This window comes from Microtus pennsylvanicus, chromosome 1 (genome assembly GCF_037038515.1).
Source record: "Microtus pennsylvanicus isolate mMicPen1 chromosome 1, mMicPen1.hap1, whole genome shotgun sequence".
Lineage (NCBI taxonomy): Eukaryota > Metazoa > Chordata > Mammalia > Rodentia > Cricetidae > Microtus > Microtus pennsylvanicus.
In genome coordinates this window covers 112,654,401-112,677,068 of record NC_134579.1, presented here as the reverse complement: position 1 = coordinate 112,677,068, position 22,668 = coordinate 112,654,401, and the positions used below count along the sequence as shown (strand labels likewise).

The window sequence follows — 22,668 nt, the reverse complement described above, 5'->3', positions numbered from 1 at the left end:
CCCTGCAGATTTATCTTTTATGATTTCTAGTTATGTTCCTGCATTTTTGTCTTCATGAGCATAACATGCTGTGCTGTGGTTTGAAAGGAAGTGTCTCCCATGGGCATGCAGCACTGGGTGGTGTGAGGTTCTGGAACCTTCAGGAGGTGGAGGAAGTAGGCCATGGGGTGGGAGGATGTTGTCCTCATGGGGCTTCTCTCTGTCTGTTCCTCTGCTTTCCGGCTTGCCGAAAGTGCACAGCTCAGTTCCACCCCTCACTTCCAGGACGCATGTCCTCACCTCTTGCTTTTATCACGGAGTAACGATACCAACTCAAAAGGCTGAATCCGAGGTTCCTCGTCAGATCTGCCATGTGTCAGTTTCCCAGGTTGCTGCCTGTTGCGGCGATAGTCTTGGTAGCAGGTCACACAATCACATAGGGACGACTGTTAATTATGAACTCTCATCCTTAGCTCAGGCTTCTTTCCAGCTAGCTCACAACCTAAATTAACCCATTTATATTAATCTACGTTATGCCATGTGACTCGTTACCTCTCCTCTGTTACCATGCATCCCACTTCCTCTGTGTCTGGCTGGCGAATCCCACCTCTTTTCCCAGAGTTCCTATACCTTCTGGGAAGTCCCACCTATCCTCCCCTGCCTAGCTATTGGCTTTTCAGCTCTCTGTTAAACCAATCAGAAGGTTCCTTGTCAGAGACACTTCTTCACAGTGTACAAAAAGTTTATCCCACAACAACTCTGACCAAAAGCAATGCGGGGAGGAGAGGGCTTCTGTGTCTTACACTTGCTGACCACAGTCCCATCCCTGCAGGAAGTCAGGGCAGGAACTGAAGCAGAGACCATGGAGAAGCTTGGCTTTCCGCCTCACTCTTTGCTCAGTCAGCTAGCTTTTTTCATTTTAAATCTTTATGTTAATTTTTTATGTGTATAGCTGTTTTGCCTGCATGTATTTCTGTGTACTATGGGCACGCCTGGTCCAGCCCGCAGAGCCCAAAAGAAGCTATCAGATCCCCTGGGGCTGAGGTTATAGGTGTTTGTGAGCTGCCATGTGGGTGCAGGGAATCAAGCCAAGGTTCTCTGAAGAGTAGCCAGTGCTCTTAACCCCATGTCATCTCTCTAGCCCTCCAACTCTCTTCCTTATATAGTGCAGGCCCACCTGCCTAGGGATGGTGCCACCTACAGTTGGCTGATCAATCCCTCACATATCAATGATCAACTAAGACAATTCCTCAGACATGGCCACAGGCCAGTCTGATCGAAGCAGTCCTTAAATTGAGGCTTCTTTAGATGACCCTAGGCTATGTCAAGTTGATAGCTGCCATTAATTAGGACAGTCACTGCACTGTGTACTGGTGTGCGATTGTTTTCTTGATAAAAACCCCTGTTTCCCATTTAATGGTCAGGGTTTGGCAAGGGCTCCATAGACATTCATCTTGCCTCCCAGGGCATCCCCTTCTAGAATGGCTATCTTTCTTGCATGCTCCTTTCTTCTGCCTGGGTGTCCTTGGCTTCCTTCCACATGGAGGTGCAGATCCAGGGCCTCTCCAGGAGAATTGCTCTCACTTCCCAGCCCACTGGTTTTAGGGTAGCAGAGTGGCCACACTCCTCCATCTTAATTTAGTTCTAGAGGACAAATAAACGACTAATAGTTGTTCTTGGAAAAGCACACTACCCTAGTGTGTGTGTGTGTGTCTGGGTGTGTCTGTGTGTGTCTCTGTGTGTATCTCTGTGTGTGTCTGTGTGTCTGTGTCTGTGCCTATGTGTGTTTCTGTGTGTGTGTGTGTGCCTGTGTACGTGTATATATACTCCATGTATAGACAGTGAGTCCTCATCTACCAATTTAACTAACATCAGATAGAGAATATATTTGGGGAAAAACACCAGAGCTGTTTTGCCATTATCCCCTAAATTATCCAGTGTGGCAATCCAGAGGCTTTCTCCCTTGTTTCAGGCGTTCACCAAGTCATCTAGGTAGTGTATCAGTGAAGCCAGGCGTGGTAATGCTCCTGTTTTCCTCAGGGTTTCTAGTGCTGTGAAGAGACACCACAACCACAGAGATTCTTATAAAAGGAAACCATTTAATTGGCTTGGCTCACAGTTTCAGAGGTTTAGTCTGTTATCTTCATGGCAGGAAGCATGACAGTGTGCAGGCAGACATGGTGCTGGAGAAGGAGCTGAGAGTTCTATGTCTTGATTGGCAGGCAACAGGAAGTGAACTGTGTGCCACACTGGACATAGCTTGAGCATAAGAGACCGCAAAACTCACTCCCACAGTGGCATGCTTCCTCTAACAAGGCTACACCTTTCGACAGTGCCCCTCCCTGTGGGGAACATTTTCTTCCAAACCACCATACCACTCCTATCCTCCCAGCACTCAGGAGGCTGAGACAGAAGAATCCAGACTGTCAGGCCAACCTGTGCTACATAGTGAGATCCTGTCTCAAATAAACAAGCAAACAAAAACTCTACAGGAGCAGATATGGTGGTGCACACATGGAATCCCAGTGCTCGGAAAATGGGAGAGAGAGGGTCAGGAGTTGAAGGTTGTCTGATGTTACGTAGTAATTTTGAGGCTAGCCTGGACACCCTGTTTAAGAAGTCCAGAGAGAGAGAGAGAAAGAGAGAGAGAGAGAGAGAGAGAGAGAGAGAGAGAGAAGAGGAGAGGGAGGCTAAGCCCCTCTTCTGTTCCCGGTCTGACTTTTGTAGAACATCACACATGGTTCCAACTTCCACGTGGTCCTGGACACCATCCCATCCATGATGAGCGCCCTCCGCATGGTGTGGATCATCTCGAGACACTACAACAAGGACGAGAGGATGATCCCGCTCATGGAGCGCATCGCCTGGGAGATCGCTGAGCGCGTGTGCAGAGTCATCAACCTGCGCACCCTGTTCAAGTGAGAAGCCACAGGGCCAAATGGGGCTCCCTCTGAAGTCCGGGCTGTGTGCAGTTCAGGGCTGGGGGGCTCAGCCATAGAGCAGGTGCCTAGTGCACGGAGGCCTGGGTTTCATCCCCCGCACTGCAAAACCATGTCAGAGATTCAAATGCTCTCGGTGTTCCAGCCATCACGTCAGTTGACTCAAGAGCCTTCTTTATAGGACTGGGAAGGTGGCTCAGTGATTAAGAGCATTTGCTGTTCTCCCAGAGAACTTGGGTCCAGTTTCCAGCACCCATAGGCAATTTACAGCCTCCTGCCTGGAATTAGAGCTCCAGGGGATCTGATGCCCCCTCCTGGCCTTCTTGGGTACTGCAATACACACACACACACACACACACACACACACACACACACACAAATTTTAGAACATATATTTAAAAGGACATCCTCTTCATCTTCTAAAGAAGCCTGGCACCTTTTAGTAAGTCACTTCAAACCTCCTCCCTCCCCAAGTTCCAAGGCCTGGAGATCATGCCAGCAAGTCTTTCTGGGTGGTGTTTTGTTCGTCATGACATCGCCAAGGTTTTTATCCATGATCTATATGCATCACCTAGACTTCATTCCTCTTTATGATCACATAACATTTCATTGTTAAAATATAACATGTATTTTATTTACACACTGTCATACACAATTCCACGTACGATTATATTGTGTAACACACAATGATGTATGTGTTTGAGACTGGGTCTTATTACGTATCTCTGGCTGGCCTGGAACTCCATATAGAGATCTATCTGCCACTGCCTCCCAAGTGCTGGCCTTAAAGATGTGCGTCACTATGCATGACCTACTTTATTTTACTTATGTGTATGGGTGTGTGTCTGTGTGAAGGTATGCACACGTGTGTGCAGGGCCTGCAGCCGAGGCCAGAAGCAGGCATCAGATACCCTGGAACTCTAGTTACACGCACTGTGTGCTGCCCAGAGTGCATGATGGAATCTGAACTCTGGCCACACGCTCTCAAAGGCTGAGTGGCGTCTCCAGTGCCACGCGTGTGATTTTACATTTGGAGAAACTGAGGTAAGTGGCCAGGGAATGCTCAGTCCTAGGCCTGGGCCCCCAGGAGGAGCAGCCTGTCAGGTGATGATTTTTAGCCATTTTGTGTGTTCGTGATGTGGGGATCGAACCCAGCGTCTCACAAAGCTAAACACACACACTACCGCCACGCTGCACCCAGACATTTCTCACTCCCCACACGGTCCGCGTGGGTGAGATCAGCTTCACACGGGATCTGAGCTCCAAAGTCGAGGCTGCCACAGTGACCAGGAGGACAGGCACCAAGGTCACCCCCCACCCCCGCCCATGTAGCCTGCTTTCCTGCGGAGGAATAGCCTGGACCCAGCTTGGGGGCGTTTTTGCACCCTTGCAAATCATAGTGGCCCAAGAAGAAACATTCCCTGAGGAGGACTTGGCGCCAGGGAGGTCCTGGAGGAGAATCCTCTCAGATACCAATGCTCTGGGGGGAGTGTGGCTCAGATGTGGGCGGCTGCATCTTTGCTCGAAGCCTGGCATCTCTGCCTAACAGAGAAAACAGAGCGAACGCCCAGCACAAAACCCTGGATGCCAGAAATACTCTCAAGCTGTGGAAGAAATCCTACTTCGACACCCGGGCCAAGATCGAGGCTTCTGGTCGGGAGGCACGATGGGAGTTTGACCGCAAGCGGCTGTTTGAGAGAACAGATTACATGGCCGGCATCTGCCAGGACCTTGCAGATGTCCTGCAGGTAGGAACCACGCCTTCTGTGTTGTCTATGGATTTGCCTGATGGAAGGAAACATTCTGGCCTTTGAATGGGGGGATGCCATCGTGCTGGGTAGGTTCAGAAGACCTGAAAGGGCCCATTAGAAACTTTCAAAAGAAGAACATATAGAATATTCTAGAATGGACCAGAATGTCCTGCTGTACCCCAGGTCTTTTGTGGCTCTGTGTGTGTATCTCAGCTGGCCGGCCAGTGAACCTCAGGAACCCGTCTGTCTCCACCTCCCCAGTACTGGGATTACAAGCATGGGCCACCACGCCTGGCCATCCATTGTGGGTCCTCATGCTTTTTACTAACAGAATCATTTTCCCAGCAGGCTCCGTGGTTTTTCTTTGTGCCCTGCCTCCCTCTGCTAGCAGACCAACTCCTGAGCTCTCCTTGTACTGGGTACTTGCCTGTCTACCACCCACCAGCTCAGCACTGACCTGACCCATGCTACTTTTGGGCAGAGGGGCGCATGTTTAGTGTCTGGGTGGCTAGCACAGACCTTGCCTGGAGGTGATCTGTCTAATAAAAACCCAGAGACAGGCCGGGCGGTGGTGGCGCACGCCTTTAATTCCAGCACTCCGGAGGCAGAGGCAGGCAGATCTGTGTGAGTTCGAGGCCATCCTGGTCTAAAAGAGCTAGTTCCGGGACGGGCACCAAAGCTACAGAGAAACCCTGTCTTGAAAAACCAAAAAAAAAAAACAACCCAAAAACAAACAAACAAAAAAAAAACCCAGAGACAGATATTGGGGTTCAATTTGAAGGTCAGAAAAGAAAAACAGCTAATCACTGGCTCTTACCTCTACCTCAGTCCAAAATGGTGATCCTTCCTCCTCCTGAATCCTCAAAATGAGACTGTGTGAGAGCTGTCTCCACTCACTTTATATTCTTATCTAGGGCTGGGATTAAAGGTGTGTGCCACCACTGCCTGGTCTGTAAGGCTGACAAGTGGGGTTGTTTTACTCTCTGATCTTCAGGCAAGCTTTATTTATTAAAATACAAATGAGGGGCTGGAGAGATGGCTCAGTGGTTAAGAGCGTTGCCTGCTCTTCTAAAGGTCCTGAGTTCAATTCCCAGCAACCACATGGTGGCTCACAACCATCTGAAATGAGGTCTGGTGCCCTCTTCTGGCCTTCAGGCATACATGCAGAAAGAATATTGTATACATAATAAATAAATAAATAAATATTAAAAAAATACAAATGAAATATCACTACAGTGATCCATCTTCTCATTCACTTTGCACACTCACGGTGAGCCCACGGTGCCTGAACTCATGCTCATTGCTGGGGAAACAAAATTAACAGAGCAAAACCAGGGCTGGCCACATCTCCACAGTCTGGGGAGGCAGCTCAGTGAGCAAAGCACGGGTTGAGCAAGCGTGAGGATCTGAGTTGAGATCCCCAGCCCCCGCATCAGGGCCTAAGCTGAGCCTGCGGTAACTCTAGTTCTGGGGAGGTGGGTCCCTGGGGTTCGCTGGCCACCAGGCTTGCTGAATCCTAGAGTCCCAGGTTCACTGAGAGACTCAAAGAAAAGAGAGGTGGGTGAGGAAGACACTCGACATCCATCTCTGGTTATGCACACACGCGCGCGTGCACACATACACATACATGCATCTAGTTGTACATGCACACACACGGGCATATACATGCCCACGCATGACAAAATGGGACATTGCAGGAAAGGCAATGGAAACAGGACACCATCTCTTCCCACATCCTTCTTCACCTTGTCATAACAGCAGCATGGACAAGAAAGTGCAGGGCATGCGACTTTAAAGTTCTTTCTGAACATTTTATTGTTCTCCTTCAATCCTTATTATTATGTTTAAGCAGGGTCTCATGTAGCCCAGGATAGCCTCAAACTCTCTTTGTCGTTGAAGACCTTGAATTTCTGACCCTCCTGCCTCCACCTTCCAAGTGTTGGAATTACAGTTATACCCGTATACCCACCCTACTTGTTTATGTGGTGGGAGGGATGGAACCCAGAATTGATGAGGGTGGTGGTGCTCGCCTTTCAGCCTTGCACAGGAAGAGCAGAGGCAGGTGGATCTCTGTGACCCTGAGGCCAGCCTGGAGAGTTCCAGGCCAGCCAGAGTTACATAATGAGACTGTGTCTCAAAATAAATAGATAAATCCCTTTATTCTAATATGGAGTCACTAGAATGATACATAAGCTTTTTTGTTGATGTTGTTTTTCAAGACAGGGTTTTTTCTGGCTGTCCTTGAACTCGCTCTGTAGACCACGCTGGCCTCGAACTCACAGAGATAGATCCACCTGCCTCTGTCTTCCGAGTGCTGGGATTAAAGGTGTGCACCACCACCGTCCTGCAGGTGCATCCTCATTTCAACATTGTCAGAATAGCAGAGACTCGTGCGCCACGCTCAGCTGTTTTTACTTCGCATCTCACCAGCCCCTCTCCCCCTCAGCCTGCAGGAACTCTGGCTCCCCTTCTCTCTGTTACTCTTGTATGATGTCATGTTTAGTCAGAGTGGCCGGCTCACAGGGGAGCATCCAGAGTGAGAAAGATACAGAGGGGTGTGAGCTGCCATGTGGGTGCCTGGAATGGAACCCAGGTCCTCTGTAAGTGCGGCCAGTGCTCTTAACCACTGAGCCATCTCTTCAGGCCCCAGGGCTCCTGAATCTTATTCTGCTGCAAGGATATAGCACCAAAGGTCTCAGATGAGGAGAAGGTTGCCTTCAGGCTAATCTCGAAATGCTATTTATGCTTAGAAAGGTTGGAGTAAACCAAAGGACGCTTAGCCCCCTTCCATTCTTTCCTACCCCCAGGTCATGGAGGAATTTTACAACATATTTGGTCCAGAGCTCAAAGCTGTGACGGGGGACCCCAAGCGGATCGACGATGTCCTTTGCAGGGTAGACAGTTTGGTCGCCCCGATGGAAAGCTTGAACTTTGACCCCTTCAGCATCAGGTCATCTCCATACTGGAAATACGTGATGGATGACTTCAAGCTTGAAGTTCTGGCAAGTGACAGCACCATCGGTTGCACCACAGAAGCAGAGGCCAGGCCTCCTGTTTGCTCACGCTTACCGTCTCCTTTTAGGGATTTATTTATCTCTGTGCGCGTGCGTGCGTGCGTGCGTGCGTGCGTGTGTGTGTGTGTGTGTGCGTGTGTGTGTGTTGCATGTGTCTGTGTACTCCTGCAGAGGCCAGAAGAGGCCAGGCATCTGTCCCGCTCTGCCATGCCCCACATATTCCTTTGAGGCAGGGTCTCTCTCTGTCTCTGCTCCCACCCTCAGAGATGGGGTAACAGGTGTGGCCATCCAGGTTTTTCATGTGGGTCTTGGCGTTCCAACTTAAGTCCTCATGCCTGCAAGGCAAACACTTTCCCAACTGAGCCATCCCCCAGTCCAGGCAAGTTCCTCTGACCCGATGGCAACTCTCATTGAGAAAGGACAGAGGCTTGTCCCAAGCTGCTGAATCCTCCACCCTGGTTTCTTGAAAGACCACAATAGCAGCTGCTTTTTTTTTTCAGCCTTCCCTCCCCTCCTTCTCTCCCTCTCTCCCTCCCTCTCTCCCTGCCTCCCTCCCTCCCTTCCTTCCTCCCTTTCTCCGTTTTCTTCCCTCCCTCCCTCCCTCCCTCCCTCCCTCCCTCCCTCCCTCCCTCCTTCCTTCCTTCCTTCCTTCTTTTTCTTATTTTTTTTTCTTCTGACAGGTTATTGAGAAAGAAGCAAAACATTTTATTGATGAATCTTTCAAAACACTCCGGTCAGCTGAAGCGGCCTTTGACATGCTGTTAAAGTTTAAGCATATCCGCTCCCGGGAGGCCATCAACCGGCAGATGATGATGAAGTTTAATGACATTCTGGCCCAGTACTGCAAGGAGGTAACCGGGAAACCCACGGCTGCCTGGGCTGTGGACACAAGGCCACAGCCCAGCCTAGAGACGTTCCTTTCAAAGGAACATCGGCCAGGGGTCACCTCTAGAAGAGGTTTATGGATTTCAAATAATTCAATCAAATCAGTATATGCGGGGTGTGCGGTTTGCTATTTTAATGCGCACAACTTGGGACACTTAGAGGGAAAGAGATTGAGAGCACAAGAAAGAAAAAAGTAGTAAATATTGTACCGTATCTTTCTTATTTATTTATTTATTATTCATTTTTTTTATTGTCTTGTTGTCCCCAGAGTCTCAGCCCTTATTTGCGTTCCTTGCAAAATTCCCTCCTCCACCTAAGTCTTGCCTGTCTGGCACGGCCCACAGGAGGCTGACCAGAGCGCCCACTCACTTTTCAGATCGACATCGTTAATAAGATCTTTGTGCAGAACCTGGACAACCCTCCGCTGTACAAGAATCACCCTCCGGTGGCAGGCGCCATCTGCTGGGAGCGTTCTCTCTTCTACAGGATCAAGCATACCATCCTCAGGTTCCAGGAGGTCGAGGAACTCCTGGACAGTGAACGCGGCCAAGAGGTGTGTCACCGCCTCTGGAGGCCGCCCTGTGCTCCTCTAGCTGGGTGGCTGCCACCTCGGCTGGCCAGTGGCATGCCCTGATTCCTGAGTATCTGTATCTAAGGCTTCCTTCTTGTTTCCTTCTTCTTTCTCTTCCAGTCTCTGTCCCCATGATGCCTGACTGCTTCTCCTTAGATTTGACTTTGCTTTGAAGGATGACTATTGTCATTCATTTATGTATATCTCTCTGTCTGTCTATCTATCTATCTATCTATCTATCTATCTATCTATCTATCTATCATCTATCCGTCCATCCTCTTTTAGATTTATTTTTGAGGCAGGGTCCTACATAGCTGTCTGACCTCGAACTCACTGTGTAGCTGAGAGGACTTTGAACTCCTGATTCTCCTGCCTCCATCTCGCAGGTTCTGGGATCAGAGATGAGCGCCACCGCATCTGGCTTGTGTGGTGCTGTGGGTGGAGCCCTGAGGTTATGTTAAGCAAATGCTCTTCCAGCTGAGCCACATGCTCATGACCACTGTCTTTTTGACACTGGCCATCTCTTACCCCAAAGCCTTTTGTATGTGGTAAAGCGGAGGCTGACATGTTTTCGTTAAAGAACTATAGAGTTCGGGGCTGGAGAGAGAGCTCAGTGGTTAAGAGCGAGTACTGCTTTCTCAGGAGACTTGTAGTTCTCATGTTGTGTGGCTCACAACCAATGGTACCTCTCTAGCTCCAGGGGATCCGATACCTCTGGCCTTCGTGGGCATTCACACTTATGTGCATATGCACACTCATACACACATAATTCAAAACAAAATAAATCTTTAAAAAATCCCTATAGTTTATGTGGGGGGCAGTAGAGCGAGGAGAAGGTGATGGTTGTTCCACTTCCCGGCAGGTAAAGCAGAGGTACCTGGAGGTGGGCAGGACCATGAAGGACTACGAAGACCGCAAGTACGAGCAGTGGAAGGAGAGCACGGAGCTGAGCCTCCCACACCTCATGAAGAAGAGCCTTCTCACCAAGGTGGGCCCTTCCATCCACCCCGCCACAGAGTGGGCAGGGAGGGGAACAGAGGTGCCATGGACGGCAGCAGCTACAATGCACCCCTTGGGCGGCTCGGTATTCTCCTTCAGAAAACAAGTCGAGGGGCTGGGGAGTCGGCTCAGCCAGAAGCAGGCACACCTTGGGTGTTTCCAGCCAGTGAGACACCCTGCCTCAAAAGAAAAAGTGCGGCTGGCTCAGGGGTTAAAGGGCGTATGCTGCTCTTGTAGAGAGAGGACCCAGGCTTGATTCCTCATGTCCACATGGGGAGGGGGAGGGGACTGATGTTCTCTTCTGGACCCTAATTACCTGCATTCATGTGTATATACCCACTCCCATTATATATATACACATATATATATACATATGTATATCCCATTATATATATATGTATATATATAATGGGATATACATATCTTAAAAAACGGCAGAAGGCAGGGGAGAAATGATGCCCGAGGTTGCTGTCTGTCCTTCACATCCATGTACAGACGTGTATATATGTATGCACACCCTCCATATACCTGCACACATGATATGAATTAAAATAATTGAGTGTACCGAATGACAGAGACCTGTGCTGTCCTGACTCTTCATGAGCCACAGGCGATGGGTTTTACATGACTCATCATTAGATAGATAGCGTGTGGATGTGTGTGCGCCTCTGTGTGCGTGTGGACATCAGAGGACAGCTTGCAGGTCCAGTTTTCCTCCTCCATGTGGGCTCCAGGGACTGAACGCAGGTTGGTGGCAAGCGCCTTTTCTCACCGAGTCACCTCGAAGGCCCCTAGGTGACTGGTTTTGAACTTTGGCTTTGGGCCTGGCATGGGGCCACCACTCAGGAGGTCGGTGTCTGTTGACCTGGTGGTTTGTGTCTGCTGTCCCTGAAACTCTTTCTAGTGGGCAGCTTCTTTGCCATGAGGGCAGAGCGTCATAAACTTGGGGGAGCTGGGGTGTTCAGAGCCTGGCCCCCAAGGGAGTCAGCAACCCGATTCTAGCCTATCCCTGCCAACATGATTCGGTTTCCCTGCTTTCCAAGTAAAGTCAGAAACCTCCGTTTTTCTAGGGCTTCACCTAGTATTCTAATATTGGCAACTAAATAGAATTCTTTCTTCCCCACTCCCCAGCGCTGGGGTCTGAAGTAGGAGCCTTGTACACGCTAAGAAAGTACTTAGCCACACCCCAATCCCTCCCTGGGGTATTCTACTGCTGAGAAATAGTTCTGTCTGTCTTCCTTTTTTATTTTGGGGCATGGTCTCACTCAGTTGCCTAGGCTGGTTTTGATCTCACTCTGTAGTCCAGTTGTGTGTGTGTCGTGTGTGCACGTATGTTCACATATGCAGAGACCAGAGGTTGACATCATGTATCTTCCTCAATTACCCCCAACAACATTTTTTGAGACAGGGTCTCTCACTGAACCAAGAACTCATGTATTTGGCGAGATTGGCTGGTCTTACAACCCCAAGAATCCTTCCTTCTGTTCTCTCTCTCTCTCTCTCTCTCTCTCTCTCTCTCTGATATTATTTGTGGTACGCACATGTGCACATATGCCTGAAATTCTACACGGCATTGAGCATCCAAACTTAGGTCTTCCTGCTTCCAGAGCAAGCATTTTACACAAGGAGCACCAGCCCAAAACTAGATTATTGAACAACTCTGCAAAACAGACTGTGTGGCACAGCAGTCCGGTCTGCGTCCATCTGCTGGGGGAAGGGGCCCCATTGGTCTGTGTAAATCATGTCTAGTGAGCTTTACAAGCAGCGGCAGATACTTCCAGGCTGCGTGTTGTCTCTTCCACAGACCACCATTGCGGCTGAGGATGCGCCCCCTGTGGAAAAGGGAGCCGTGTTTGTTATCAACTTCTCTCCGGTTCTCAGAGAGATTATTAATGAAACCAAGTACTTAGAGCAGCTGGGATTCACTGTCCCTGAACTGGCCAGGAACGTGGCCCTCCAAGAAGACAAATTCCTCAGGTGAGAAGAGCCTTCTTCAGTCAGAGGGGACACTTTGGTCTCAGGGCCTCTTGATACTCTTTACTGTTGTTTTAAAGTGTGTATGTATGTGTGTGCATGCGTATGTGCGCGCGCGTGCACACATACATGTGCCTGTGTCTGTGCCTCTGTGTGTATATGTGTGTGTTCATGTGCATGCATACATATGTGTGTGCCAGGTGTATGAACACGTGGGCCCAGGTCAAAGTTGGGTATTGTCCGTAGACACCGTCCATGCACCTTAATTTTGAGGCAGGCTGTCTCCCTGGTCTGCGGCTCCCTGGTCTGGCTACGCTGACCGCTGGTGAGCCATAGGGAGCTGTTTTCGCCTCCCTAGTGCTGGGACTGTAGGAGTTTCCCACCATGCTGCTTTATACAAGGGAGCGGGAGGTCAAGCTCAGGTCCTCATATTTGCAAGGCAAGCACTTCATCAACTGGTTTGTCCCTTCAACGCCACTATCTGACACTCCCAAAGGTGGTGGTGGAGCCCTCCCCTCAAAGCTCTTGTTTCCTTTTTTTATTTTTAATTTAATTTTATTCTTATTTAAAAATTAATTTTGCCGGGCGGTGGTAGCGCACGCCTTTAATCCCAGCACTCGGGAGGCAGATGCAGGCAGCTCTCTGTGAGTGACAGTTGCCCCTGGAACTGTTCTGAGGACAGACAGGGCCTAGCACTCGCAACTGCTCTGGCCCTGAGCCTCATCCCAGCCCTCTGCAGATGTCCTGACGGAAGTCACGAAGGCGGGGTAAGTCAGCCCTCTGGGGGCCACGCTACTGTGGTTCTCACATCCTACCTTGCATCTCTCACCGCTCCCTCTGCTGGGCACACAGGTACACGGACGGCATCCAACGCATGCTGGACCATTACCACCTGCTCATCAACACGCTGAACGAGGCAGAGACGGCCCTCCTGGATGACCATTCCCAGGAGCTGCTCAGGGTGTTCCGCTCTGGGTACAAGAGGCTGAACTGGAACTCACTAGGTAACTCCGCAGCTCCTGGTCACCTTACAGTTTGTTTTGCGTGTATTTCTTGTGTGTGTGTGGTGTGCTATGTGCATGCAGAGGCCAGAGGCCAGTGTCAAGGCAGAGTCTCTTACTTCTCAGGAGGCTCGCCAGTGAGCTCATGTCCTGCCTGTCTCTGCCCACAATGCTGGGGTTCTAGGTATGCACGGGCTTGCCCAACTATGTACGTTCATGCCAGAGATTCAAACTCAGGTCCTCATGTTTACAGAACAAGTACTCTTACCCACGGAATCACCTGCCCAGAACCTAGAGGGACCTTAAGTAATAATCTCGTAAAACCAAAATGTCACAATATCTGAATATAAACTACACAAATTTATTAAGTGCACACACAAACCACACACATATACACATGCATACACATACAACATATATGCACACACTTATGCATGTATGTGTACATTCACATATGCACACACATGTACACATATATATGCACACACATATGTACACATACAAATGTATCTGTGAATGCAATGAAGTCCTCTGCTAAGCCTGGTAGATTCCTGCCCTACAGACATCTTGGTCCCAAGCCTTCAGGGGATGAGTGGTTCTTAGCAATGGCTCAGTCCACACAGGTGCAGGGACAGGGTCTGTGAGCTAAGTGGCATCACCATGGGTCTCACGAGTGCTGGTAGGAGGGCCAGGGACAGCAGGGATGGAACCTAGTTGCTTCCTCTTTCCCCAAGGAATTGCTGACTACATCAATCGCTGCAAACAGGCCATCGGCAAGTTTGAGTCTCTCGTCCACCAGATTCACAAGAATGCGGAGGACATCACCTCCAGGCTTACGCTAATCGAGTCTGTCAACCTCTTTAGGTACCCAGTCTCCAAAACCGAGGAGGGGCTCCCAGGTAGGCCTGGCTTCTAGCTCATCTGTCGTAGGATGAAAGAGAGGCCCCGTGGTCACCATCTCTATGCTCCAGGCATTCAGTGACGGGAATAATCCGGTCTAACCACCCCAGCCCTTTACTGGGAAGTATTATGGCTGTGTCCCATGTCCCACCCTCTGCCATGTTCTGTGTTACTCAGTAGTTTCACAGCTTGTGACCATTGGTGGCTCCAGTCCTAAGCTAGAACCAGGGCCTCTCATGTGCTCAGCGAAGGGCTCTGCCACCAGGACAGCACCAGCCCTCCAGATTCTTTATTTTGAGAAAGACAATGTCTCACTATGTAGACCAGGCTGGCCTTGAACTCACAGAGATCTGCCTGTCTCTGTCTCCTGAGTGCTGGGATTAAAGTTGTGTGCCATCACCGCCCAGCTGACTTACCTGTTCTTGACATGGGTTCTCACTTTGTTGCCCAAGCTGGCCTTGAACTTGCCATCCTCTGCCTCAGCGCTGGGATTGCAGGTGCATGCCACCACACCAAGCTGTGTAACTTTGTTAACAGTCAGATAACTATATTGTATGGGCTATTTTTACCTTTCATTACACTGGAAGCATTTTAAATTGTCCCTAATTAGTCAATAAGGAACTGAAGAAAACTAGTCATTCAAGAATCGAAGACAAGCATCACAGCCTCTATGATGGATGCAGGGCACCAGCGTCCATTACAGCCCTGTCTGCTATCACTCGCTTTTGTCTTAGCTTCTGGCATCAACTCCATTTTCAGGAGTACATATGACTCATGTCCCATGACTGATGTGTGTATGGCCTTTACCCATGACTGATGTGTGGGCAGCCATGACCCATGGCTGATGTGTGGGCAGCCATGACCCATGGCTGATGTGTGGACAGCCATGACCCATTCCTGATGTGTGGACAGCCATGACCCATTCCTGATGTGTGGACAGCCATGACTCATGATTGATGTGTGGACAGCCATGACCCATTCCTGATGTGTGGACAGCCATGACTCATGACTGATGTGTGGACAGCCATGACCCATGGCTGATGTGTGGGCAGCCATGACCCATGGCTGATGTGTGGACAGCCATGACCCATTCCTGATGTGTGGACAGCCATGACCCATTCCTGATGTGTGGACAGCCATGACTCATGATTGATGTGTGGACAGCCATGACCCATTCCTGATGTGTGGACAGCCATGACTCATGGCTGATGTGTGGACAGGTCCCTGACCCATGGCTGATGTGTGGACAGCCATGACTCATGGCTGATGTGTGGACATCCATGACTCATGGCTGATGTGTGGACAGGTCCCTGACCCATGGCTGATGTGTGGACAGCCATGACTCATGGCTGATGTGTGGACAGCCATGACCCATTCCTGATGTGTGGACAGCCATAACTCATGGCTGATGTGTGGACAGGTCCCTGACCCATGGCTGATGTGTGGACCGGCCTCTGACATGGCTGAAGTGTGGACAGGCTGATGTGTGGACCAGCTCCTGACATAGCTGATGTGTGGACACGTCTGCTGTGAAGTCCTCTAAGCCACAGCTGCTCTATGTATCTCATGCCCTTCTCTACAGGTGTGAAGGAATTCTTCGAGCACATCGAACGAGAAAGGGTCAAAGACGTGGACCGCATGGTCCGGTGGTACCTGGCCATCGGACCACTGCTGACCAAAGTTGAAGGTCTAGTTGTGCATACCAACACAGGCAGGGCCCCCAAACTGGCCTCCTACTACGAGTACTGGGAAGGCAGAATCTATGACGTCTTGGGGAAGCTCATTCTGAAGTAAGCCCACCTGAGTCGTGCCTGGGTTGGTCATGACTCACAGGCTGGGATGGGCAGCTGGATGGGGAGGCTGACCAGGGAGGGGTGACCTCTGTGTGGGTCTCTGTTCCTATGAACCCCTTCTGGTATATAAGGCTGCTGTGTTCCTCTCTGCCTCTGGAAGACAGAGTAACCGTGTTTGTCTGGCAGCGGAAGGCCCCAAAAGAGCTTGTTTATGTTGAGAGATGGACTTGGAGGATAGGTGGTCCAGCCCTCTTTCCCAGCTACAGTCAATCACTGGTTGGAATGGTCACTGCGTACTGAGTTCTGATTTCTCATGACAGTCCAACACCAAAGCTGCCGTCCTCTGTGGATCCTGTGGTCCAGCAGCGTAGCTGGGCCAGCTGGGAGGCACACACTGTAGCCCAGGGTCATTCTAAGAGCCAACCCATGAGTGCCATCCCCATGACTCCTGAGTCAGGCTCTGAAGGTGGCATCATTGCACCAGAGTGCCCTTTTTGAAAATATAAAAACACATTTAAAAATATTTAATTTTAAATTGCACATATATGATCACGAGTGCAGGAACTGTGGGGCTGGTGGTTGCCTGTCCCTGCAGCCGGAGTGACGGGCAGATGGTTGGCTGTCCCTGCAGCCGGAGTGATGGACAGGTGTGAAACACCTGGCTTGGATGCTGGAAACCAAATTTAGGTTCTATGGAGCATCCTATCTGGAGCTACTTTCCATAATGTTTACTTTCCATAATGTTATATCTTCCCATTATCCATCCATCCATTTCTCCATTCCATCCGTCTACCATCCATCTATCCATCATCCATCTATCTACTCTCCCATCTATCCATCCATTCATTTGGCTATCACACACCCGTGCCTTCATCCACCCACCCATGTGTCTGTGCATCCAGCCAACCAAGCTTTATCGGAAGTAGCCACGTGCTAGGGCCTAGACTAGATCTTGGTCACGGACAAGGGCTCTGTCCTCTGGCGACCGCGGAGAGAGGACAAAGCAAGAGGATGGACACCTTTGAATGGTCGCCATGGAAGATCAGACAGCATGCCCAGGAGGCAGATTGCTGCTGAGGATGACTTTTGGGTGGTCGGGGTTCGTTATTAGTTCCCACCAGTAGGTGTTTGATTCCCCAAGCAGAAATGGCCAAGGTGCATAAAAGTAGACAAAAGGGGCAATGGTCCCCCCAACATGGTGGCTTACAATGTGTAGCAGACCTCCCCCTCAGCCCCAGACTCTGTCCCCTCCGTCGGCGCTTGGTGTGTTTCATACTCTGAATCCTATGTCCCTTGCGTTCCCTCACTTAGGAATTTGCAGGCTTTCAACTCTCTGATCCTCGGAAACGCTCCTCTGTTCCAAGCGGAAACCATTCTGTCAGCTCCGGAGATCATCCTCCACCCCAGTGCCACCGAGATCGATAAGATGTGTGTCCACTGCACCCGCAACTGCGTGGAGATCACCAAGGTAACGCGGAGGTCACCAGGAAACATTAGCCCTTCTGCTTGCCAGCTGCTCACTGGTTGATACAGTCGGAGAGGGGCCCAGCAGACATGGGCTCAGCTGCCTCTGGCCTCTGTGAAGCCATCAAATTTAGGGGCAGTCCCATAGCCCAATCCTGGTTCCATTCACCCCATCCTATCTTTTTTCTCTTTTTAAAAATTTACTTTTTTTTTTTTAAATTACATTGCCCAGGCTAGCTTCAAACTCCCGATTAACCAAGGAGGACCTTGAGTCTCTGGTCTTTCTGCTTTCACCTCCCTAGTGCTGGGATTACAGGGAAGGAGGGAGGGGAGCATAGCAGGGTATGGCGGCACATCTGTAATCCTACCATTGAGGCTGAGGCAGGGGATGGTGACGTCAAGGCTAGTCTTAAAGGCCTGTGAGGTGAGACCGTCCCTCATAGCAGGGCTTGTCACCAGGGACTAGTATATGCCCAGGAGGCACACGGTGCCCGGCGCTCACCTCCCGCCTGCTCTCCTGCCAGTATTTTGTGCGCTGGATGAACGGCAGCTGCATCGAGTGCCCCCCTCAGAAGGGCGAGGAGGAGGAAGTCATCATCCTGAGCTTCTACAATGACATCTCCTTGAACCCCCAGATCATGGATCAAGCTGTTATGATCCCCCAAAATATCCACAGGCTCCTAGTGAACCTCATGAAATACCTGCAGAGGTGGAAACGCTACCGGCCCCTCTGGAAGCTGGACAAGTCCATCGTGATGGAGAAGTTTGCAGCCAAGAAGCCAGCCTGTGTGGCCTACGACGAGAAGCTGCAGTTCTACTCCAAGATCGCGGCGGACGTCATGCGCCACCCGCTGGTCAAGGATGAGCACTGCATCCGGCTGCAGCTTGGGCCACTGGCCACCACTGTGCAAGAAAATGCCAAGTCCTGGGTGATTTCGCTGGGGAAGCTCCTCAACGAGTCCGCCAAGGAGGAGCTTTTTAGCCTCCGGGATGAGATCGAGGTACTCCAACGCCACCTTTATTTCAAACAGATCTTCAGAGGCGGTGGCGTAGCTCTGTGGTAGAGCCTTGCCGAGCACATGCAAAGGCCCTGGGTTCCAAACTATTCTTGTTTCATTTCTGTTGCTGTGATTAAATATCCAAAAGAAAAAGTGACTTAAGGGAGATAGGGTGTATCTCACTCACAATCTCAGGTTACAGTCCACCACTGAGGGGGTTCGAAGGCAGGAACTCAGAGAGCTAGTCACACCCAGCTGGTCATACACACAGTCAAGAGCAGAGAGAGGAAAAATTTGCCCTCGCTCTCTTGCTCTCAGCCAGCATTCTCTTCTTGTACTGTTCGGAACCCTCTGCCTAGGGAATGGTCCTGCCCACAGTGGGCTGGGTCTTCCCACCTCACTTAACAATTAAGATAACCCCTCCTCCCTACAAAGATGTCCACAGGCCAGCCTCAGCTTCGCAGTTACTCATCAAGCTGCTCTTCCTGAGCGATTTCTAGGTTGCCTCAAGTTGACAAAACTAATGGGCACACATCCCTAGCCTGCAGGCTGCACCAGCACCAAGGAGCCCTGTTCTTGAGGAAGGTGGTCTCATCTGTTGCTGTTTTCTGTCTCCACTGAATTCTTTCGTAGCACCTGAACAAAAACCTTAAGAAGAGCCCCACCACACTTGAAGATCTCAAGTTTGTCCTGGCAACTATTGCAGAGGTCAGGACAAAATCTTTAGTCATGGAGCTGAGGTACAAGGACATCCAGGAGCGGTACCGCACCATGGCGATATACAGCATCTTTGTGAGTCAGCCTTGCTGCCCCAGCGCCGCTTTTGGTTGGGTTATCTACTCTGTAAATTACTTTTCCTCTTCCTGCCTCAAAACACCCGATGAAAGCAGCCTCACAAGGAGGCATGGCCAGATAGGCATGGCAAATGCCAGGGGAGGTATGGCATCAGGAGTGGGAAGCTGGCTGGTCATATTTCAGCCACACACACGAAGTAGAGAGAGACAACAGGAAGTGATCAAGACTTTAGACCCTCAGAGCCCACCCCCCAGAAATCCCCCACTTTCTACAGATTCCATCACCTTCCCAAACAGCACCACCAACTGGGGACCAAGAGTTCCAACAGTGAGCCTGTGGGGGACATCCTCAGAAGGGCCTCTCAGTGGCCCTGCCAGCCATGTGTTCCCAAGCAAGTGCCTAAGAATCCCCAGTAGGAAGCTACCACATGGGTGTCCCCACTGCATGGGTATTTTATTGAACTTTAAATGTGGAGACCATGGCTTGATCTCACAAGGTTTTTGTGATGTTCTACAGCCTGTTCATATTAGCTCACTGTCTCGTCTCATTCCCTTCCTTTCTTCTCTTTCTCTTTCCTGGGGAGAGGATGGGGATCACGTCCTGTAAAAAGTAAAGAGTTTTTGTAAAATAATAAGAGGGCTGACAAGATGGCTCATTGGGTAAAGGAGTTTGGCACACAAGCCTGGAGACCTGAGTTCAATCCCCAAACCCATGTAAAGGCAGAAGGAGACAACCAATTTCACAGAGTTGTCCTCTGCTCTCCATATGTGCACTGTGGCGTGTGTGTGCACACCTATGTATCACACACACACACACACACACACACACACACACACACACTAATACTCATAAATAAGAACAAGAAGGAACAGCCTGGTCTATGGAATGAGTTCCGGGACATTCAGGGCTACACAGAGAAACCCTGTCTTGAAGAACCAAAAAGCCAGGCGTGGTGGCACATGCCTTTAATCCCAGCACTTGGGAGGCAGAGGCAGGTGGATCTCTGTGAGTTTGAGGCCAGCCTGGTCTATAAGAGCTAGTTCTAGATCAGGCACCAAAACTACAGAGAAACCCTGTCTCAGAAAAAAAAAAAAAGAAAAAAAAACAAAAAAAAAAGAAAGAAAGAATAAGAAAGAAAGGGGAATGTGAGAAGATAAAAGAAACTTGTAGCAAATGGTTTTATTAGTCTATTTTTGAGATAAGGTCTCTCTGTGTTTTAAATTTTTTAAAGATTTATTTTTATTTTATGTGTTTAAGTATGCCTACTTGTATGTGCACTATGTGAGTGCAGTACCAGCAGAGGCCAGAAGAGGGCATCAGATCCCTTGGCACTGGAGTTACAAATGGTTGTAAGGAGTTTTGTGGGTGTTGAGAACTGAACTCAGGTCCACTAGAAGAGAAGCCAGTGCTCTTAACCACTGAGCCATCATTCCACCTACTTTCAAGGACACTTTTTGTGCTTTGTTTTCAGAAGTTATAATATGAAGAAGCTAGCTTCCCCTTTTCTTTTTTAATTATGTGTCTCTGTATATGTATATATACATATCTGTATGTGTGTGTGTGTGTGTGTGTGTACATCAGTGCAATACTCACAGAGGCCAGAAGAGGGCATAGATCCAGATCTCTGGTTCTCTGGAAGAGTAGTGAGAGCTTTTAACAACTGAGCCATCTCTCTAGCTCCTCCAGATCTCCATCTGTCTGTCTCTCTCTCTCCAGGGTCTCACCATAAAGCCTTGGCTGGCCTGAAACCGTTACGTAGAGCTGGCTGCCAACTCATAGAGATCCCCTGATTCTGTCTCCAGAATAAAAGGCATGTGCCACTATGCCTGGCCTAGATACCATTTTTATTACAAAATTACAGATTGGCCTAGACACAGTGGCATACATCTATACTCGCAGAACTTGGGAGGTGGAGGCAGGAGGATCACCTTTGGCTACATAGTGGGTTAGAGGCCAGCCTGTGATACGTAAAATTTCAACTCCAAAATGAGCCAACAGGGGTCTGGAGAGGTGGCTTAGTGGTTAAGGCTGCCCTTCCAGAGAACCCAAGTTGGGTTCCCACATCAGGCAGCTCACAGCTCCAGGGAATTTGATATTTTCTTCTGGCCTCTGCAGGCACTGTACATACATGCACACACACACACATAATCAAAGAGGAAAAACTAAAATCCCCAAACCAAATAAACAACCCCAAGAACACAATGTTACTGTCTCAGCTGGCTTTCCAGTTTGATCCAATAGCCCCCTTGGGTGCAGCTAGAAGCCAGATTCCGTGGGAAGCAGCTTTCACCCGGCATTTCTGTTCCGCCTCTCATTGTCTGTCTGTCTATCCCTGTGTCTCTCTCTCTCTAGCCTACCGAAGCTGAGCGGGAATTGGTTGACAAGATTGAGAGCATGTGGCAAACTCTCTTCAATGACTCTGTGAATGTGGAGCACGCGCTCGGAGGCATCAAGAGAACATTCACTGAGGTGCGGTGTTACCTCCACTCTGAGTGCAGAACTTGGGTGCTCACGGTGCGTGTGAGGTCCTGGGTTCCAATCCCTGCACTTACGGTGGCCTCCTTCACTCAGATCACCCGCAGTGAGATAACGAACTACAGAAGCCAGCTGGATGAGTTTGCAAGGCGCTTCTACAAGCAAGGCCCTGGCGCTGTGGGTGAAGACCTGGATAGAGGTGAGGCTGTGGTGTGGGGGTGTTGAGGGCCCGGAGGCTCCTGAGACGTTCACAGGAAGTGATGTGTTGTCCCTGAAGTATCAACTCCTTCCTCAGCTGCTTCTCTCATGGTCTAGCGGTGGCCTCTGACAGCAGGGGGGATATAGTGCATAGGCTCAAGGGGTTTATACAGGATCTAGTGAGAGCTGGAATCCAGCCGGTCCCCACTGCAGCCAAACATGGTGACCACTGGCATCTGCCTTTGCCAGTGCAGCTGTGTGTGTATCACACACACACACACACACACACACACACCACACGCGCGCATGCGCACACACACCTTTGCTGCTCTCTTCCTCCGAATTCATTCATTCTCTGCACTTAGACCCTGGACGGTGCCAAGCTGCTTCTCTCTGTCCTGCCAGACTTCTGTCACCATGACACACATCTGAAAGAAATGGGTTAAGAGGAAGAACAATTGTTCTGGCTCACAAGTTCAGAGGCCTCAGTTCACTGCGTTCACATGGAACTTCCTTTGGGAGAAACTGTAGCTCAGAAATGTAACACGTCTTTTTCTGTCCCACCAGCGAGCTCCCAAACAATGACACGGAGACTTACTAATTATGAAAGCTCAGCCTGTAGCTTAGGCTTGCTCCTAGCTAGCTCTTATAACTTAAATTAACCCATTTATATTTATCTATGTTCTATCACGTGGTGTTACCTCTCTTCCATCTTGCACCTCCTGTTTCCTCTCTGTGTCTCCTAGCACTCCCTGTGCACCTAGATTCTCCTTCTTTCTCTGCCCGGAAGTCCCACCTATACCTCCTGCCTTGCCGTTAGCCATTCAGCTTTTTGTTACACCAGTCACAGCAATCCACCTTCTCACAGTGTGCAACACCCCACAGCAGTCGAGGAAGGGGCAGACAGGGTCTTCAGAAGCATGTCCCTAAGC

General features: G+C 49.9%; 1 protein-coding gene across 1 annotated transcript in view; it reads left to right on the top strand.

Annotated features, from left to right (window-relative positions):
• The window catches only part of Dnah10 (dynein axonemal heavy chain 10), a 122,020-nt gene that overhangs the window by 17,084 nt on the left and 82,268 nt on the right, over positions 1-22,668 (top strand). The window contains exons 9-23 of the mRNA XM_075978710.1: positions 2,707-2,897; positions 4,468-4,666; positions 7,477-7,671; positions 8,364-8,534; positions 8,945-9,121; positions 10,002-10,127; positions 11,943-12,115; positions 12,965-13,116; positions 13,848-14,012; positions 15,596-15,803; positions 17,118-17,274; positions 17,795-18,271; positions 18,902-19,060; positions 21,416-21,532; positions 21,635-21,737. Coding sequence (XP_075834825.1) covers positions 2,707-2,897; positions 4,468-4,666; positions 7,477-7,671; positions 8,364-8,534; positions 8,945-9,121; positions 10,002-10,127; positions 11,943-12,115; positions 12,965-13,116; positions 13,848-14,012; positions 15,596-15,803; positions 17,118-17,274; positions 17,795-18,271; positions 18,902-19,060; positions 21,416-21,532; positions 21,635-21,737 — 2,770 coding nt within the window. The remainder of the gene's footprint in view (positions 1-2,706; positions 2,898-4,467; positions 4,667-7,476; positions 7,672-8,363; positions 8,535-8,944; positions 9,122-10,001; positions 10,128-11,942; positions 12,116-12,964; positions 13,117-13,847; positions 14,013-15,595; positions 15,804-17,117; positions 17,275-17,794; positions 18,272-18,901; positions 19,061-21,415; positions 21,533-21,634; positions 21,738-22,668) is intronic.